The sequence below is a fragment of the Chrysemys picta genome, chromosome 2 (genome assembly GCF_011386835.1).
Source record: "Chrysemys picta bellii isolate R12L10 chromosome 2, ASM1138683v2, whole genome shotgun sequence".
Taxonomy (NCBI): domain Eukaryota; kingdom Metazoa; phylum Chordata; order Testudines; family Emydidae; genus Chrysemys; species Chrysemys picta.
The window spans coordinates 98,124,279-98,143,318 of NC_088792.1; the positions used below are offsets into that span (position 1 = coordinate 98,124,279).

At 45.1% G+C, this 19,040-nt stretch overlaps 2 protein-coding genes across 11 annotated transcripts; one reads left to right on the plus strand and one right to left on the minus strand.

Annotated features, from left to right (window-relative positions):
• Positions 1 to 888: 888 nt before the first annotated feature.
• LOC112059751 (protein TsetseEP-like) lies at positions 889 to 3,535 on the plus strand. The gene is made up of 3 exons (XM_024106451.3): positions 889 to 1,162; positions 1,497 to 1,808; positions 3,190 to 3,535. Exons 1-3 carry the CDS (start codon positions 1,093 to 1,095, stop codon positions 3,192 to 3,194), a joined length of 387 nt encoding a protein of 128 aa, XP_023962219.1. The 5' UTR covers positions 889 to 1,092; the 3' UTR covers positions 3,195 to 3,535.
• A 5,236-nt stretch (positions 3,536 to 8,771) lies between these two features.
• Positions 8,772 to 14,801, minus strand: C2H7orf25 (chromosome 2 C7orf25 homolog). 10 transcript variants are annotated; one of them, XM_042842897.2, is made up of 3 exons: positions 13,750 to 13,975; positions 11,183 to 11,229; positions 8,772 to 10,426 (listed from the first exon to the last, which is right to left on the minus strand). In XM_042842897.2, exon 3 carries the CDS (start codon positions 10,408 to 10,410, stop codon positions 9,142 to 9,144), a length of 1,269 nt encoding a protein of 422 aa, XP_042698831.1. In that variant the 5' UTR covers positions 10,411 to 10,426; positions 11,183 to 11,229; positions 13,750 to 13,975; the 3' UTR covers positions 8,772 to 9,141. The 10 variants fall into 10 exon arrangements, with proteins under 10 accessions (XP_042698831.1, XP_065439916.1, XP_065439917.1 ...); XM_065583844.1 differs by having other exon boundaries at positions 11,183 to 11,211; positions 13,746 to 13,975; XM_065583845.1 differs by lacking the exon at positions 13,750 to 13,975 and adding an exon at positions 13,175 to 13,444.
• Positions 14,802 to 19,040: the final 4,239 nt, after the last annotated feature.

Here is a 19,040-nt window from a genome sequence, read left to right on the forward strand (position 1 = left end):
ACACTGATGTTACAGATTAAGTTACCCATGATTTACACCACTGTACGATCAGAATCAGGCCCACAGTAACATTATCTCAGAAACAGCTGAATATATAGGACCAGCTTCTATGCTACTCTAATTTACATTGGCTGCTAATAACCCCAAAGGGCCAATACTGCAGCTGAAGATTTGCCTTAGCACATAGGTATCTCTCCTCTGGTTGTGTTCTCTATGCTGTGAGTAGGGATGGGGGGATGCCATAGAAGCCAAGCCAGCTCTGTGCCACCAGAGGATTCCCCTTTGCATTAGAGATGATTCTCCGAGAGTCAGTTACGCCAGCTTTATGGTCATATTCCACCAATGTGGTGGTGCAAAAGAGCAGCCTCACATCTGAGGATCTAGCTGATGTTTGTTCAGACTTTCCAAAAACATTCAGCTTTGGGCTGAGACAAAGTATGAGAAATTTCAGCCCAGAGGGATGCGTGTTTAAGTTATAAATGACTGACAAGGGATTTAGCATGAAATGCCCATCCCAGCCTTGACCAAAAAGGTCACCACTAGTACACTATAATTAATTGTCTTACAATACTGCAAAAAAAAAAAAAATGTACAACAGGTTTTAGTGACCCTTCACAGTTTTCACCTACCTCAAGGCAGTTTCTATTTGTCAAGAGTCATACCAGGATTTTAAAATAACCTCAACAGAAACCACTTTGATTATTTGTCTTGGGAAACTGACAATGCCAGAAGCAAAGTTGACGAAATCATTATTGGTTTTGCTATAGCTTAATATGGCTTTTTCCATGACGATGCCACTCCTAACAATCTGGAATTTTCTTCCACAGCTTGTGTTTAAGGTCATCTCTCTCCAAGGCAGTGTGCGGGAATTGATTAATGAGAATGGTACAGCCATTGACAACCCCAAATCCCAACTCTGAGCATGCTGTCCGGACATTTTATTTTGCAATGTCCTGTTTCTGGGAAGCTTCAAGAGTGGGCGGAGGCCAGTGGATTCTTTTAAATAGAACCTGAACTCCCTTTCAGCTGGCCACTAGAAACTTCCCTCTTGCTTCCTGACACTTGCACTTCACTTAAGGCACCAAGTCAACCATGCTGAGAAAGATGTTGATCCTTTCAGCATTACTGGCTGTGTTTCTAGTTGATCCGATAAAACCACAAGGTAAATCAAACTCATTATAGACTCATAGGATAGGTTCCAAGGCCTGAAGGAAAATACAGTCTCAGGATTTTTGTTACGTTAGTGGCATAGAGCCAAATTAGTCTCTGGTAAAACTCTTAATTTGGAAGGATGAATTTGGCCCATGATCTTTCCTCCTCCAACGGCCACAGTTGTCTTCTCTGGGCAAACTGGCACCTGGAGCCTCTCAAAGTTTTCAAATTTGGTTGCTTATAGGTAGGCATCTAAATCTATATTAGGCACCTAGGTAAGTAGCCTTATTTTCAAAGATGCTGAACACCCATGACACCCATTCATGTCAATTTTGTTTTTCCAGAGGCATTGATTACCTGTCTGTCTGGGGACCGAAGCATGGAGCCGAGCATAAAGCCAAGCACGGAATCAAGCATGGAGACTACTGGAGAGCCCAGCGGGGAAGGAAGTGGAGAGCCCAGTGGGGAACCAAGTAGAGAGCCCAGTGCGGAACCAAGTTCAGAGTCCACCAGAGAGCCAAGCACAGAGTCCACCAGAGAGCCAAGCACAGAGTCCACCAGAGAGCCAAGCACAGAGTCCACCAGAGAGCCAAGTGTCAAACCAACCAAAGAACCCAGCACAAAACCAACCAAAGAGCCAAGCACAGAACCTCCCAGTAAGTTAATTCTGACTTTTACTCACCCTTTATCGTCTCCTCTGGTTTTCCCCACAACCCCCACCCCAATCTTTGCTGCACTGGTGGGGCCAGATATGCATAGGTCCTTCAGTGGGGTCAGGGGGAAAGGAGGAGTACGTTGGGGAGCCACTGCTTCCCCCTTTGTGCCCTGGTATGTTTCTGCCAGGTTTTGATCCCCTCCATGTGTTGGCTCGGACAATAGTTGATTTGGATTTCTCTGTTCCTTTATTGTTCATATTGCTCATTCTGTCTTACCCACTAAGAGCTACTGCCTTGTTAGTCCCACATCCCCTGCTCTAACACTGACAGATAGTTTAGTGTCTTGTCTGAGCTAGGAAAAGTAGATTCCACCACTAGTGTAGTTTCAGTAAGGGGAGCAGAGCTGGAGGCTGTAGCAGAGACAGAAGTCAGTTGGTTTTACTAGTGAGCAATCTAACCTGGCTAGATGACATGGGAGTCAAACCACTGGAGCTAAGTTTACACTACTGCCTCCACCCCTGCTGCCAGTGGGGAAGAATTATGAGTCCCACATTCCTAATAGATATATAGATTTGCAGGCTGAAGCACCCAAGGTGAAATGCCACTGACAGCTCCCCCTACTTGCCCTTTTGGCACCTGGAAGTTATCATCAATGATGTAATGCAAACTGCTGTGTCCTATATCCCCTTTCTCCCTGTGAACACCTCTTCTGTCTGCTCAGCGTGAGATTTATTGACATCAGAACTCTGGCTTCCTACTAGCAGCACCAGCTCCAAGCCCCCTACCACTGGCAGCTCTGGGTTGGTGAAATAGAGCTGTTACCTCTTGCCCTAAGACAGGCCCCATAACACAGGACTATGGGAAACACACATAGGAAGATGCTGAATTTTTCATTAGATACAATGATTTCGCTGCTAACCACCAATTGAGTTCTCTACCCCGACAGAAAGTAATACCTAGATTCAGTGGACCCATAGGTTCAAATCCCAGCAAGGACAACTCAACCCTTCCTCCTACTGAGGCTGCTAACTTAATTACCAGTCATTTTACTGGCGGAAAGATGTATTGTAGATGAGACCTTATTAACTGGAATCCTCTAAGGGCATAGGACAATCTTGTGCCTATTGAAGACCCCGTGGTACTTTTCAGAAATACACATACTTGACTTGGTCAAACACCACAGGATCCCCATCTCCTTTTCCCAGAGGTGGCTCCATTTCAGTAGTGTTGTACATACAGCACTTTGTGAAGTCCTTTGTGAAGAACAAGGCTATTAATTGTGCAATCGTAACTCCTACGGGGGGATGGCAAAGGGCTTCGTCTCTATACTCCATAAATCAGCAGAACTTTTTCTCATTCATACTTTTGTTTTTGCCTTTAGAATAAATTGCAAAATTAATCCCGACAGAAGACATGACCAACCCCTGCTGCTGGCTTTGGCTCCAATGAAGAAAAATTCCAGTTGATGGGATGACAAAATAAAACTTGCTATAGTTTTAGAAGCTACAACTTGTAGAAAATTAGCAACAATTGGTTGGGTTTCAAGAGATCGCCAATCTATGCCCGCTTATAATTTATCTGGGACAGGTTAGACAGATCACAGCTGACATGTACCAGTTATAATGTAGCAACTGTCCCCCTTATCCTCTGCATTACTAGTGGAGATCTCTGGATCTCCTGGGAGTGCTATTCCCCTTGTTGTAATAATCTTAAAAAAAAAAAAAGAATGACATTACCATAATGTACATTGTTATTGTTGCAAATGGCAGCCTGTCTTCTGCTAAAACTGCCAGCTTTGGTGTGTGTGGGGGATTTTTCTATCTCCCATCACATTATTTCATAACACACCCCACTAACTGTTAATCTCTGCATAAACCTATGTGCAAATCTTGGGATGCAGGTAAGATGTGAATGTGAACGAGAGAGAAAGCCTTCTTACAGGCTCCAACAGGGACTCTGAATCCACTTTCCTGCACCACATTTTCACTCATGAAAAGTTTGGATTTTTTTTTCAGATGTTGTAACTGCATTTCTAGTGCAGGAACAGTGGCTTGGAGTCTTCTGTTTATCCACAGACTGGTTACTGTACAGCTGTAGCATAAACTTCCTCGCACTGCTTTACCTTTCTGACCAATACTGGGCTAAAGAAGATAGTTTACTCCCCTTGTCCCTTCATTCCTTAACCACTCTACCTGCAAGAGTGCTTGTTATTGCCAATTGTGATGGTAACATGGAAAATTGTCTTTGGGGTTTTCATTGTTCTTGTATCTTCACACTTATAGGTAAATAAACATCAGGCATTTTACCAGCTGCTGTGCAAGTTAATCAACAAAAACAGATAGGAATAGAGAAGGGAAAATTACTCCTGGTAGAGATTTCAGATGTGAAGTTTAAAGAGTTATTAGAAACAAGAACAAGAGTAAATATATAATCCAAATATCCTTCTGGTGATCTCCTTAATACTTTGAGTATGTACTGTGAGCTGGAACTGATCCCCACATTATTATTAGTTGATTAGACAGCAGGTTTAATGCTGTATAGGACAAAGACACTAGCTCTCAAACAAAACAACATGCACCTATAGTGCTCCCAGAAAAAAGGGGGAAAAAAAAAAAACGGTTCCACAGGACAGCATGGAATGTTTTAACAACACTTCTTAGCTGAGCAGATTAGGGGTTAATAGGCCTCATGAATAGGGTGACCAGATCACCCAGGTCAAATATCGGGAGGTGAGGAGGGCAGGGCGGGGCAAAAAAAAAAAAAAAAAAAAGCGGCAGAGCAAAAAAACAACCCCCCCCCTTCCTCCTCCCTCCACAAGCACTGGGGGGCGGTCCCAGAGACGCAGGGGCGCAGTGAGTGAGAGTCCGGCCTGGCCCCAAGCGCAGGCAAGACTGTCAGATGGTACCTGGAGGGAGAGTAGGGGGCGGCCCGCGGGGCTAGGCAGCGGCTGTTCTCCCCACCTGGGCAGTGGGACTCGGGAGCAGCTGCTGCTGCAGCTCCCACTGCGGTGTGGGGAGGAAGTGGCCGCTGGCCAAGCTCGGCAGCTACGGCTCTGGCGCCCGCGAACCCCCCGAACCTGGGCCTGTAGCGGGGACCCAGCAGCGCGCCCGCTGCACCCACCCAGCCCTTGGCCAGTCGCGTCTGGGCTGGCTGCCCAGCTGCTGCAATCCCGCAGGCGGCCCCGGAGTGGGGGCAGCAGGCCCCAGCCCCCCCGTCCCGCTCAACTCCTGCCGGGGAACGAACAGGGCTGGGCTGGGCTGCTGATGCCAGGGCTTGTGAAGGGAGAAGGAATGGCGTGCTTGGGGAAGAGGCAGGGATTTGGGGAGGGAGCCAATGGGGGGGGGAGAGGGGGCGGAGTCGGGGCGGGGGGGCACGAGCACTTCCGGGCTCCGGAGCGTTTGCTTGTTTGTCCAGTGTCCCGACCTAACATTGGTTGGGACGCGGGACAAATAAGCAAATATCGGGACAGTCCCGATAAAATCGGGACGTCTGGTCACCCTACTCATGAAAAACTTATTTTTAGGGAAGCAAATGAAAAGTTTTCATGCTCTTTTCTAGATTGTGTTGAGTGCTAGTATTAGGTCAGACAATTCAGTCCTGGGGGTAGGGGTCTACTCCCAGCTCTAACAACTCATTTCCTGAGTGATTTTCTTTTAACCTCTCCATGCCTCCGAGACCCAGCTGTAAAATTGGAATGCTATCACTTACGTATCCCGCCCTGGATGTTACGAGCCTTCATATATACACACACACATAAATCACTGTGAGATGCTTGGAAGATATGAAGGTAATACTTGGTGCTCTGTATTAACGTATTTCAGCTCATATCACATTCCAGAGTGTGCTTTGAAATACCATGCTTTCACTCCATGACAAATTTTTTGTTTTACCAGCAAACCAGAAAATTGCTGATGTTGAAATGGGGTAACAGCCTCCAGTCACATTTTTTAAGGCACCAAATCAACATGGATATATATATTAAGTAATAAAAGGACTGGAAGGTGCATGTAGCTCAATGTCCTGGGGGCATTTCTAGAGCTCCTCTGGGACCTTCTTCATGTATCGTTCATAGGATTGATGGAAAATTGACGGCAGGTAGGCAATGTGCAAGTAATTCAAACAGTAACAAAATTAGAGCGTGTTTAATAACAAAAAAAAAACCACTCCACACATATTGGGAAAAATGCTTTGGTTTGAAATGGATAAAACCGCCCCATGATGGTACCATACACTAAGGCCTGGAAACAGAAGATTTTACACATTACACAAGGTCGGCCAGACCAACTCTACAACAACAAACTGCATAGCACAGTCCAGATTATCCTATTGCATGGGGTGAATGTCTCCCCAAGATGAAGGGATTTGTGTTTCAGAGGTGACGAATAGGTTGGGGGAGAAAAAGTGGGGCAAGTCCAGTTCTCAGGGCCAAAATAATGAAGGGCAGAAAGTTGTGCACTCCTGTTTACCAGGTCTCACAATACAATCAATTAGGAGACAATCAATGAAACTGAAAAGCAGCAAGTTTAAAACTGATAAAGGGATCTTATTTTTAAACTCAGAATGAATAATTATGCTGCACAACTCACTGACACGACCTACTTGAGGCCAAGAACTTAGTGAGACTGTATGAAAAATTAATATAGAACATCCGTACCCATATCAGACAGGAAATTACAAAACAGAAGAGTGATAAACCTTCATCCGTCTGTACAAGCTATCCTGCATGTGACTGGGGTTAGAGAAAAACTTCCCATATGGACAGCTTATTTCACACACTGTTCACTGTGAGGTTTCTTGCACATTCTGGTACTGGCCGGATAAAGGACATTATGGTCCACTAGTCTGAACTGCTATGTACTATTGAAAACTCAGTGGGGTTTGAGCTGCCCTTTCACCCCCCCACTATAGAAAGAAAAAATGCTCCTGTCTTTAAGAATGGGGATACCCAACAACAGGAATGTAAAGGACCTCTCTCTAACTCCCTATTTATAGAACAGTAACATTTCACAGAAGACTGCAGTTTAGCTTTACCAAAACACATCTACCATACACAACCATCTTCTTCCCAAATCCATGTATGAGGGAACCAGGATATTATACCAGAAGGGTAGGCTATCTTTATTTAGCATGTCCAAAATTCTGTACTCCTTTTTACTGAGTATATTTATCCTTATTTCTTCATTCCTTCTGAGCAAAGGAACCTCAGGAGACAACTGTGGGCAACTGTTATGATTTTGTGTTACACTGCTAAACCTCTGTGTGAATAATTTGGACATGTGTTCATAAACAGCTCAACTACAGTCACATTAACTTACCCAGTTATAAACCTCTACAGATAGGGGAGAAGATATTTAATTAGCACAAACATGTGCAAATTTCACTGGCCTTGTCTATACCTCAAGAATTACCTCACTGATTAGAGGGGAAAAAACAACAGATGTATCTGAACACTATTTAACTGCAAAGGTACAGAGGACAAACTTCAGGTTTCAGAGTAGCAGCCGTGTTAGTCTGTATCCGCAAAAAGAACAGGAGTACTTGTGGCACCTTAGAGACTAACAAATGTTGACCAGAAACCATAGCTATACCTATAAGTCACATGCTTTCCCAGTTTTTTCACCCTCTATGTAGTCTGCATATATTTCTCTCTCTCTAAAGGTAAAGTGAGTGCTGCAAATTCCTCTGCTCTCCTCCCCACCCCCCAACAATGTATCAAGCATTGCCCTTGGAGAGCCAAACATAAAGGAATGCCCTTCATTTGAACTACAAGTGGCAGGGATAAAGATACCTTTCCAACAACTGAACAAAATATTCAGCAGGTACTTTCTAGCCATCTTGATAAAATGTATTGCTCAGTGCTCCATTTTTCACTCTGGCATTCCTTCATTGTCCATTGTGAACAAAATACTAATCATAAACAGTTATCAGCAATGATGTGACAAACATCTAAACAATATTAACATTTGAAATGAGTTACATAAGTGTTCCCTTTTTGATAAGACCGAAGACTAAATAAAATGTTTTTTTTTTAATTCTCCACTTTACAGTGTCTGGACAGCGATGGCATCAACCACCACTGAAATACCTCTGCTATTATGAAATGAGTAATCAGCAGCTACCTACCCACCCTATTTCTCCAAATCAGCATTATCTCTCCCTCCCCCCCCCCCCCCCCCCCCCCCCCCCCCCCACACACACACACACACACACAGGGGACCTAAGGGAGATTTCTATTCCCTTTGGGCTGCTGAATAACAAAAGGGAATACAGCAGGATCGAAGAATCTGGCTCTGAACCTTCAGCAATAGAGTGCTCCTTAGCACTCTGCTTGGACATTGGTTCCAGGGTGGCTCAATACAAGAGAGTTCTGTCTGCTGGAACACTGGGAGAGATTCTGCCCCCTGCTTCAGCAACACATAGGAAATGTAAACAGCCCACAAGGAGAAGGGGGAGAATTTCTTCAGTGCAGCTACAGTATCAGGTTGCCAGAGGCACCCCCACGCAAGCCCTGGCATATTAATAAAAAGTGAAAATGCCAATGAAACTCCAATTTCAGTTTTTTCCCGGGAAGTTAAGCTATAGCCAAAACTCCTAAGTCTGTCTTCCGTACTACAGTCCAGATATACACTTTTTAAAACCAAAAGAGGTTAAAGACTTAGAACCAGATCCTCAAAAGGCATTTAGGAACTTAACTCCTATTGAAATCAAATACCGTTGAGAAGCTGGGCATTGACATTTGTACACATGATCAGTTGGTATATTACAATCATTCCTTAGCATACTGAACATGTTTAACATGGTGCATGTTTTTCTAGTAGTTCACTTTATCCAGTAAATGAAAAATCAAATTACCCTTTTACTTATCCTATTTGTTTACATTTTGCAATCCTTTTTAAAAATTGTAGTCCCTCAAAAGGGGATGAAAACGTCACAGGGCACAGATACACTGGAAGCACGCTTGGCTTGAGTTTCTAACTGAACTTTTTAATAAGGTAGAACACAGTTAACATTTTCCACTGAAATGCAGTTATTCCCATGAATAAATTATTGTATACTCTATTGAGTGGAGAACAAAAATTCCACATACAGAGGATGTACGTTTTTTTAACTTGTATTTCTTTATCCATTACAACTACTATTCTGAATGATGTACAAATTTTCTGCTTTTCTTGAATTTTTCATTTGAAGGTAAATTACTACACGTATCAGGATCTGGCACACACACACACACACACAAAAAAGTATTGTTTTGAGAGTTCTATTTCTTGAACTGCCTCCACTGCAGCACGTTTAAACAGTTATTTTAATGACTGTAATTAATTAGATGGCTTAGTCAAAGCCCACTATCAGCTGTGCAGTTCTTTGGTAAAGGCATGGCAACAGACTCTTTGCTTTCAGTCAGTGCCCTTGGCTGATGGATAAGCACGCTAAATTTAACCCCTTGGTTAGCTGCTGCCCTAACAAAACCGCTGTTTGCGGTCATCGTGATGGCTTTTAAAGTGTCTCCTGTCCCAAAGATGGCTAGAGAGCGGCTATTGATTTTTGAACTAGCCACTAGTCTTAAGGCACGGTCAGAGGGCTGGTCTGGCACCACATTAATTCTCTTCATGAGAGAGATGGCTCGATCTTTCTCCCCAGGTCCTCCTAGAGTTTCTAAGATTGACTGAAAATCTTTGACTGCGGATTCACAAGCGAACAGCTCCTTGCCCTTCATGAAATCCTCTAACTGAGGCAGGACTCTCTCCTTCCTTTCCTGTGCTGCCTGCTCCGTTAACACTTTCTCCTTAAAACTGAAGTAGCAGCCACCATAGCTAAGGGAAGAGACATATGTAATTAAAGTAGTGATGTCCAAGTTAACCCTATTGCACACATCTACTTTGATCTCTGTAGGAAACGCAATGCTGGCTACTAAATTCTCCCGGTCTACTCTGGTCACCTGCAGGACCTCAGGGCTTTCTTCATCAGATTCACTGGCACTTAGGTGTCTCTCTTCAGTCAAGTGCTCTGCCAAAGAGTTAACAGCAACTACGTCTCCCCGCACGGATATGCCCATCTCTTTCAGCCTCTCTGCCATAGGACTGGACACACTATTATAAAAAGCAAAGATAATATGGGGGTTGCTATATTGCACTGGTTGCTGACGGCTCGCTTGCAGGAAGTCCTCCGCCTGCTCAATGATGCTTTTGTCGCCATACTGGCCCCGGCCCAGCCAAATATTGTGAAGAGCTTCAGCCTTTCGACCAATTGCTTTCACCCAAGTGTGGCCACCATTTGCAACAACATCTACCACCAGCATTTGCTTTTCTCCAAAGCAGTCTTCATAGGCAAAGACATGAAGGACACTGACGACCTCCTCCAGGTTCTCTGCTGACTCAATTATGGCTCGGAGATGTGTGAGATTGGTACTCTGCAGATGGGACTCCTTAATGGCCACCTTCCCCGCCTCCACCCTGTGCAAGAATTTCAACTCGGCCTTCAATTTGCTGCATAGCTTTGCTCCACCTTCTATACCTCCTTTCTGTGATCTGGAAAGGGCTTCTGCTCTCTTCATTAATTCCTTAGCAACGGCGATTCTCTCACAAAGCAATGACTGCACAGACATGTTGACAGCATTATTTCTATCAGATGAAAGCAAAAGAGATCATCATTACTACAAGTTCAGTGACAAAGACAATATAGAAAGAGGCTTTTCCAATACCATACATCGGAGCTTTGCAGTGGATTTTGTGCAATGACTATCATAGTTATGTGGCGTGGGCATTAAAAACTGTAACACCTTGGCCAAGCTCTTAAAAAAAAAAATGACTAAAGATTTGATGGGGCCTGATTTTCTGCAGACGAGTTCTCAGTGTTTTCAGAAAAATCCAGGCCTTTAAAAAGGTGTCTTCCACGATTCTTCTATTTGAGTGTCCAACATCCCTAACCGTTTCTGAAAAACTCAGCCCTCACTTCTAAGCTTATTCACACAATCAAATGTATACAAGGTTCATTGTGCTCTAAGGCTCCACCCTCTCCCTAAGTTTACACACTATCGTTCTAATTATTATTTTTAATTGCTTATACTGCACCCTGGGAGCTCATTGTGCTTTACCATTTTTAAAGACAGCCTCCTGTCTCTCGTTACATTGTAGAACTGCTGCTAATTAAGCAAGTAAACCTAGAAGACTGTTGCATGGCTGACCTTTAATTAAGAGAGAGTTTCAGATTACAAGGTGTGTAGTATAGTGGATTGACTATAGGCCTAGGATCCAGGAACTCCTGTATGGTAAACTAGCTCTGTGACAGATTAATTGTATGGCATTGGGCATGTCATTCCGCACCAACCCATGCCCCCTTCCCCCCCCAATCAGTATAATGGGTATAATATTATTTACCTACTTCGTCACGGTGTGGAAAGGATCAGTTACTTAATATGGGAAGACTTCGGGGGGGGGGGGGGTGCGGAGGGGGAAGAACACAGAGCATCAAATATTATTGCAAGTAGTTTTTGTATTTACCACAGGGTAATATACATATACACCCCCCTATCATTTTCAGACAAGGTTAGATGCACACTAGTTGAAGAGAACCAGGTGTTGATGACAGAGACAACTGGAACCAGACACAGGAACTAGGCACTCCCCCTGAATATGGATCTGCTAATACAGGTTCTGAGCCCAGATTTGTGGAATCTTTGAGCCCATATGCAGTTGGGGCCACACTTACAACTAACTATCTCTACCCAATATCACCAAAAATCTTCTAAGCACAAAAATCCTTATTCAATCCATCATCATCATCGTCACATGACGAACTCAATCTCTTCAGGCTCTTCACCACAAAAAAATAAAGAAAATAGCAAAACAATCTACCTCTCCCACCACTAAGATGGCATTTAGAAACTCCTGAAGTACCTTCATTGGCTCCCTATTGCCTATCAAATCAAATGTAATCTCCTCACATCACTCTTAATGTTCTCTTTTCATTTCTAAATGAGTCTTCTTTCCTGCTGCCCCTTTTGCCTGATGCTTCCTCCGGCCATATCTGAAAAACCAGTTCTTCAGTGCTGCTCATTACAAAACCCAGACACTTCACAACAGCACTCCAGAGTTTATGTTAAAATAATCCTACTTGATTCCCAGTCTCCCAAGCCATCATTTGCATCTGTACATAAGACTGACCAGTGAGTACACTCAGTTTTGCAATAAATGTGTTGGCTATATGTTTTGATATCGCTACACAATTCATAACAGGAAAAATTAAATGCACGCAAATAATCACATTGTCATCATTGTAAGGTCAGACCAACGTGCAACATGGCAGAAATGAAGAACAACCAGCTCTGTATACTCCTGGGGGAATTTTGCACCACTGCGCGTGTGCAGAATTCATGTCCCCCACAGATTTCTTTGCTTCCCCGCTGAAATGTGACTTTCTGACAGGGAAGCTGCAAGGGCAGTCACGCCACACTCCCTAGCTGCGCAGATACATTTTTTCAGACATCCGGAGCAGCCGGTGGAGAGGTAAATCACCACAGGGCTGGGGACACCCCAGCCACTGAGCTGGGATCAGCTGCTAATCCCAGCTGGGCTGGAGGCAGAAGAGAGTGGGACTTCCTCTTTCCGTGCAAGGAGTTGCTGGGGCGGTGTCAGATTCACCCCCACAAATCTCCCCCAGCTGCAGAAAGCTCAGCATCCTACCCTGCTTCCTGCCCCCAACCCTCCTCAGCTGTGGGGGGAGGGGTCACTGTGCAGGGAGCTGCTCCCCCATCTGCCTAACCCTCATGCTTTGGACCTCCCATACCTAGACACCCCCACCAAGCCTCACCCCAGACACTCAGAACCCCCCTACCCCTCCATACCCAAACCCCACCTCACTGAACCTCAATCCCTGCATCTAGTGCCCCTGGCACTCAGCCCCCCTGCCTGCAGACCCCCACTGAGGTCCCTGTACTCAAACCCCCACCCCACCAAGCCCCATTCCCCCAGCACCCAGACCCCTCAGCTGAGCCCCAACACTTTCACTTGGAAGCCCCTGCAGGGTGCCATTGCTCCTCCCCCCAGCTACAGCCCCTACAAGAGCAGAGGACGGGAGCACGCAGCACAGGCTGGGGGAGGGAAGCGCTCACCCCACCCCTGCCTGCCCCTCCTGCGGTCTGGCCTCCGGCTCCTTGCAGCAGACACCACCTGGAGAAATCACATAGGCGCAGACAGGGAGGAAGCGAAGCCACCATCTTAAGCCAGGGCAAAATGATTTAAATACCCGGCTGCTGCTCCCGTAGCAACACCCTCCTCCCCCCCTTTCCCAGGGCTCGCCCCCTGCTTATTGCTGAGCAAGTTCCCACCCACTTCCCCGGCAATCAAACCGCACCGCGCCACGCCACTAACCCAGCAGCAGCTCGTGACTGCGTGTAACTAGCCCCAGGAATTGGCACTGAGCAGCGAGCCACCGGGTTTCCTTTGCATGCCTGAGTTCAGGTGATTCTTCTGTGTAGTTTTACCCAATGCACAAAACCTCCCCTAATGCAGGGGTCTCAGGCTGCAGGCTCGCGCTATAAAGGGGCATTGAAAAGTATGTAGCAGGCTAGAAATCTCATTGAGAAAGGCCACACAGCCAAATCCATCCATCCGTCTAAACAGGCCCTTCCACCTGCTTTTAAAAAAAGAGCCCCCACCCCGAGTGAGGTGCGTTTGGATCCCCCAAAGGGTTTTGCCTGGGCTCCTGTCTCCTTAAATGGAGGGAGTGTCCCTAGCAAGGAAGTCTTGTTTACTGATGTATCTCGACCGAACTGCTACCCTCAGTCTTTCTCTCGATGAAGGTAAATCCCTTCACCAGGCCCGTGCGTTAGTCTCGGAGTGTTCCCCTCCTGGGAAGGAGGGATTTTCTCTGAAGTCCATCACACTATTCTATAGCTGTCCTTCCTCAGGGTCCCCGCCGCAGCCCGAGCGTGGGCAATACTTACACCTGAAAGGGGAGGGGATCAGCCCCGCAGCACATGCCACGCTCCTTCCCCCGGTGCAACAGCAGCTACTCCCCCTAAACCCATCCATAGAAAGCCAATGGCAAGGCCCACTCCGGCCCTTCCCTTTCGGCGAGCTAAGCGGAAACCCGGCCTGGCTGCCGCACGCTCTATCTTCTCAGCCGCCTGCAGCGCCACCTAGAGATCCAGGCCAGGGCCTTACTGTAGGGATAAGCTGAAATACCTTCATTCTTACCTTGTGTTTTTTATTTACTTTAGGGGGCTATAAGGGTGAAGGTGCATTACAGAGAATTTAACCTGCCGCTACCATTCATACCCATATCTGTTCCATAGCTCTAAAAACTAACCTCCCAAGAAGGGAATGGATATATTTTTCTCTTCCTCTGGGTAGAGTTACTTTAGCATTTGCCAGAATAGGACATGTTATGTACCTCAGGCTGCAACAGACAGATTCCCCCTCCCTCCCCTGCTTCCGGAAGAATGTCACAAATCGCTGCCCCCAGACATCCTGCCGACCTTTCAAGTTAGTTCAGCTCATGGTCTCTCAGCCCGGCACCCTACCCCCTCTAAAAATAGCATTCAAAAAGTAAGGGGGGAAACAGATCAGAATAAAGGGATCAGTATTATCTTTGGTAAAAGCGACAGCACAGAACTTACCCTTTATGACAAGAAACGATTTTACGATTTGTAAGGCCCAAAACAAGAATGCAGGGCCTCTACCTCCACTATGGGAGCTTCTTTATTTGAGACCCAATGGATCACAAGGACATCTCTGCTCCTCAGTGTTCGAAGGGGTGACATCTGGACCGTCCTGGTATAACTAGTAGAAATATATAAGCAAACATGCACGAGATTCTCTGTGAAATTCTTTAGAAAGAGGGAGGGAGGCTGTCTATGCTGTGCTGATACTAAACATCAGCTGTGGTCCAGTCTCCAGGGAGTTCCTGCATCTTTCAGACTGGTTTTAAATCATTTTTTTCCAACTCCGGACCACTCTTAATTGACTGATGCCAGCATGGCCTCCGGCCTCTGTTTAAATTTGCACCACATCCAGGGTTGCCAACTTTGTAATATTTAAATACCAGATACATCAGCAGGAGTGCTGGAACCTCTGCTGCCCAGCCTATTCCCCAAAGCCCCACTGCTTCCCCAAGGCCCCACCCCTCACCCTGAGGCTTCACCCCCCATTCACTCCTCTTTCCCTTCCCCCCATTGCTCACTGGCCCAAGTTTGGAGGGACTCGCCTGCAGAGCCGGGGCTGGGAGCTGTAGTCGCCCAACACAGGTAGGAGGTGGCCCTGGCTGAGTAGGGGCTGATGTTGGTGATGACTTGGTGCCTCCACACCTGCATTTACCGGATTTTGGGTGCCAGTCAGTAGATCTCACCGGACACTGTCAGGTCCCCTGTTTGACTGGACTTTCTATTTGAAAACCAGACACCTGGCCACCCTAGCCACATCATAATCCTTCAGTCACCATAAACAATACTGCGACACTGGCAGGCCAAATGCCAGCTCTTGCCCAGGCTGCACACATTAGCTAAGATCTGACCACCTGATGCCATCAAGGCCTCCAGCCTCAGTTTAAATTTGCACTACAGTTAACACCAATATGTTAGTTATGCTCAAAATAGGTATTAGTCTTATAAGACTGCATAGGCGCCGACTTCCCCTCCGGGGGGGGGGTGCTCGACTCCCCCCCCCACCCCAGGTCCTTCCCCCACCTCCATCCCTTCCCCAAAGCCCCTGCCTCTACTCTGCCCCCACCCCTACTCCCCTCCACCCCTTCCCCAAAGCCCCTGTTCATTCTGCCCCCACTCCATCCCTTCCCCAAAACCACTGCCTCTTCCTGTCCCACCCCACCTCTTCCCACCCCTGCTCCACCCCCACCTTGCCTCTTCACCACCTCTTTCCACCCCCTCCCCTGAGTGCACCCTGTCCCCACTCCTCCCTCCCAGAGCCAACCTACACACTGCAAAACAGCTGTTTGCAACAGGCAGAAGGTTCTGGGAGGGAGCGGGAGGAGTGATCAGCGGGGCCACCAGCGGGGGAGAGGCACTGGGGGGGCGGGTGGGGCAGGGGGGAGCTCAGCTGCGGGTGGGTGCTAAGCACATGCTAATTATTTGCTCTGGAGCACCCACGGAGTTGGTGCCTATGTAAGAATGTATTTTGACTCTATGAAATGCTTGTAAGTTGTTGGATGCATTAATCTCACTTGTAATGTCTGTATTCCCTGCTATAAGAAAATACTTAAGCTTTGCTTTATAACTTTGAAAATGTTTACTCTGGACTTGTGAACTCAGGCATGGGTCCCCTTCCTCCCCACATCCAGAATGGCTGTCAAAATAAAATGGGTTATCAAGGACCATTGCAATCTGAAGGATTGGTTAATGACCCAATTACACCTAGGAAATGCTAGGTGCTAGGAAGCTTATTCTGTGGGCATAAAAGCTGAATGAAGGAAATAAAACAAAACCATAGGAAAATTTCTCGTCTTTCTGGCTGTTTGAACTGTAAAGGACCAGAGACTCTAAACTGAAGCCAGAGATCCCCAGGAGCTGCCTCCTGGATTGCCCTGAAAGACATTTTGAATGGACAGATCACTCCAAAAGTAACCTTTGTATGATGTGATTTTTGGTGTAAGTGACCATTTATCAGTAAGTCTAGTTTGTCTGGATGGCAAGATAGACTGAAAGGTTTAAGGGGACTGTCTGTGACTCCATGGCAGAATTGTTAGTGATCCAAACTGGCATGGGTGTCTGGAGGAGCAGAGCAGCTTCCAGGACTGGGGCCTTACTGAAGAAAGATCATGTAAGTCAACACATGGAACGGGGAGTCAGAACATCTGTTTGTTTCTTTTGCTTTTTTGTGGCATTCACATTACAGCACTGTACATCACAACTTTAGAAGTTTTGCAATGCAATTCTAGGCTCTGGTACATCTGTTGAGCCACACATGAAACCCTATTTGAAATCAAACTTGGAACAATTCTAACTTTGTCTTTCCCCTCCAATATTGTTTAGTCTCTCTGCTGCCAATATCTCACACATTAGCTACCATACATTTCTGCTAGTGGTTTAGAGGCTGCAATTTTAGAGAATGACATAGCAGCTGTTTCCAAGATTATTGTCTAGTGGATTATAGCCAAAGACTTTGATATTCATGAAGATGCAAGACAAACTGTGCCAGCTGGAGACTAGCACCACTGTATACTTTGCCACAAAATATACTTCACTCTTGAAGGGCTTTTTATTTTTGCATTTGATAACATGCTCCAAAACTAAATTACCATCACTTAAAAATAACCAATTTTAAAAAGTAAAAAAAAAAGTGGGTGTGTATATACACACACACGTGTACACTAGTTACATGTATTTTTAACTTTCCATAAAAAATCATCTTTAAAAATTTCTAGGCCAAATGGTAAACACCTTTTAAAAAGACTCCATAAAGATTAGGCAATTATTTTAAATTGACTTATTTTCAGTGCAGCTGTCTTAGTACAGTGGCGTAGTTTCCACAGTAGGAGTAAGCTATGGGTCACGCTGGAAGAAAACGGGTGGTGGTTCTCTACCAAGCTCTGCCTGTGTGAATCATTAAAATGAAATACTCCTCACAGTAGGCTGTGCAGATGCTCAAAATATGATTGTGTGCACTCATCTGAGCTTCACAGGGCTTTCAGCTTGGCTTCCCATTGATATACCCATGGGAAGATGCCCATGTATGCTGCTAGGATCCTTGGACATGCCTCTTTCTTGATTGGGGGTCCAGAGGGAAAAAAAAAAATCACATCTTTCCATGTAAATTCTGCAGATTCATGATCTTCCCTCTCCTGCCTTAGGTGAGGAATGGAATAGTTACCCAGTGAGGATTTAAGTATCAGTATGGTTATTTGAGTTCACATCCCTTAGAGCTATTGTTCCAGTCTCCTCTCTGCATCAATTACACACTGTTCAAATACTTTCACAATACAGGGTTTCTAGGCTAGTAGATGGGGGAAGCTGCAGACATATTTTGATTTTAGTAATTTTTTGAGTCCCACATTACATTTTCATAACCAAACTAAAGAAATGTGGTCTATGTGGTCTACGAAGTGAGTAGACAACCAGTTGAAAAACCATACTCAAAGAGTAGTCATCAATGGTTTTCTTTGAAACTCTGAGGACACATCTAGTAGAGTCCTACATGGGTCTGTGCTCGGTCCAGTATATCAATATATTCATTAACGACTTGGAGAATATGCTTATAAAAGTTGTAGATTATACCAAGATGGGAGGACAGAATTAGAATTAAAATCCTTTTGAATTCTAATTGGAAAATTTGTTTGAAATCAACAAGATGAAATTCAATATAGACAAGTGAAAAGTACTACCCTTACAAAGGAAAAATAAATGCCCAAATACAAAATGGGAAATAACTGGCTCATCGTGGCTCAGGGTCATAGTGCATCACACATTAAATATAAGACAATAAAATTCAATTGCAAAAAAGGCTAATATTCTAGGATGTATTAACAGGAATGTTGTATGTAAGCCACAGGAAGTAATTGTTCCATTCTACTATGCACTGGTGAGACCTTAGGTGAAATACACTGATGCCCAACACTGGATACACTTTAACAAAGATGTAGACAAAGAGGCCAGTAAAGAGCAACAAAAATGATAAAAGGTTTAGAATACCTGCCTTATGAAGAAAGGTTAAAAAAACTGGCCATGTTTAATCTTGAGAAAAGAACACTGGAGGGGAATACCTAATCATAGTATTCAAATATATTAAAGGCTGTTATAAAGAGGATTGATCAATTGTTCTGCATATCTACTTGTCTTACCTTTAATAATTGGCTTAATCTGCAGGAAGGTTTAGGTTAGATATTAGGAAAATCCTTTTAACTATACAAAGAGTTAGGTACTGGAATAGATTACCAAGGGAAGTTGTGGAATCCCTGTCACGGCAAACTCTTGTCAGGGACCATCTAAGTATGTCGCACATCAGTGGAGGGGGACAGAGTAGATGACTTTTTTAGGTTCTTTCTAGCCCTACATTTCTTTACAAAAGGTAAGATTCTAGAGTACAAGATATCAGCGTGAGAGATGTGCTGGTATGCCATTCTGCCACATAGTAGATGAAGCTTTTGAATTAGCACATTATTCTCTTCCTTTCCAAGTGGCTTTTGAGGGCACTGAAGGCATGAATTTAAGATTTTTTTTTTTCTTCGAAGACATTTGAGAGTGAAATTAGTGCTTCTGAGAGTAAAAGACTAAGTGAACTGGATTGG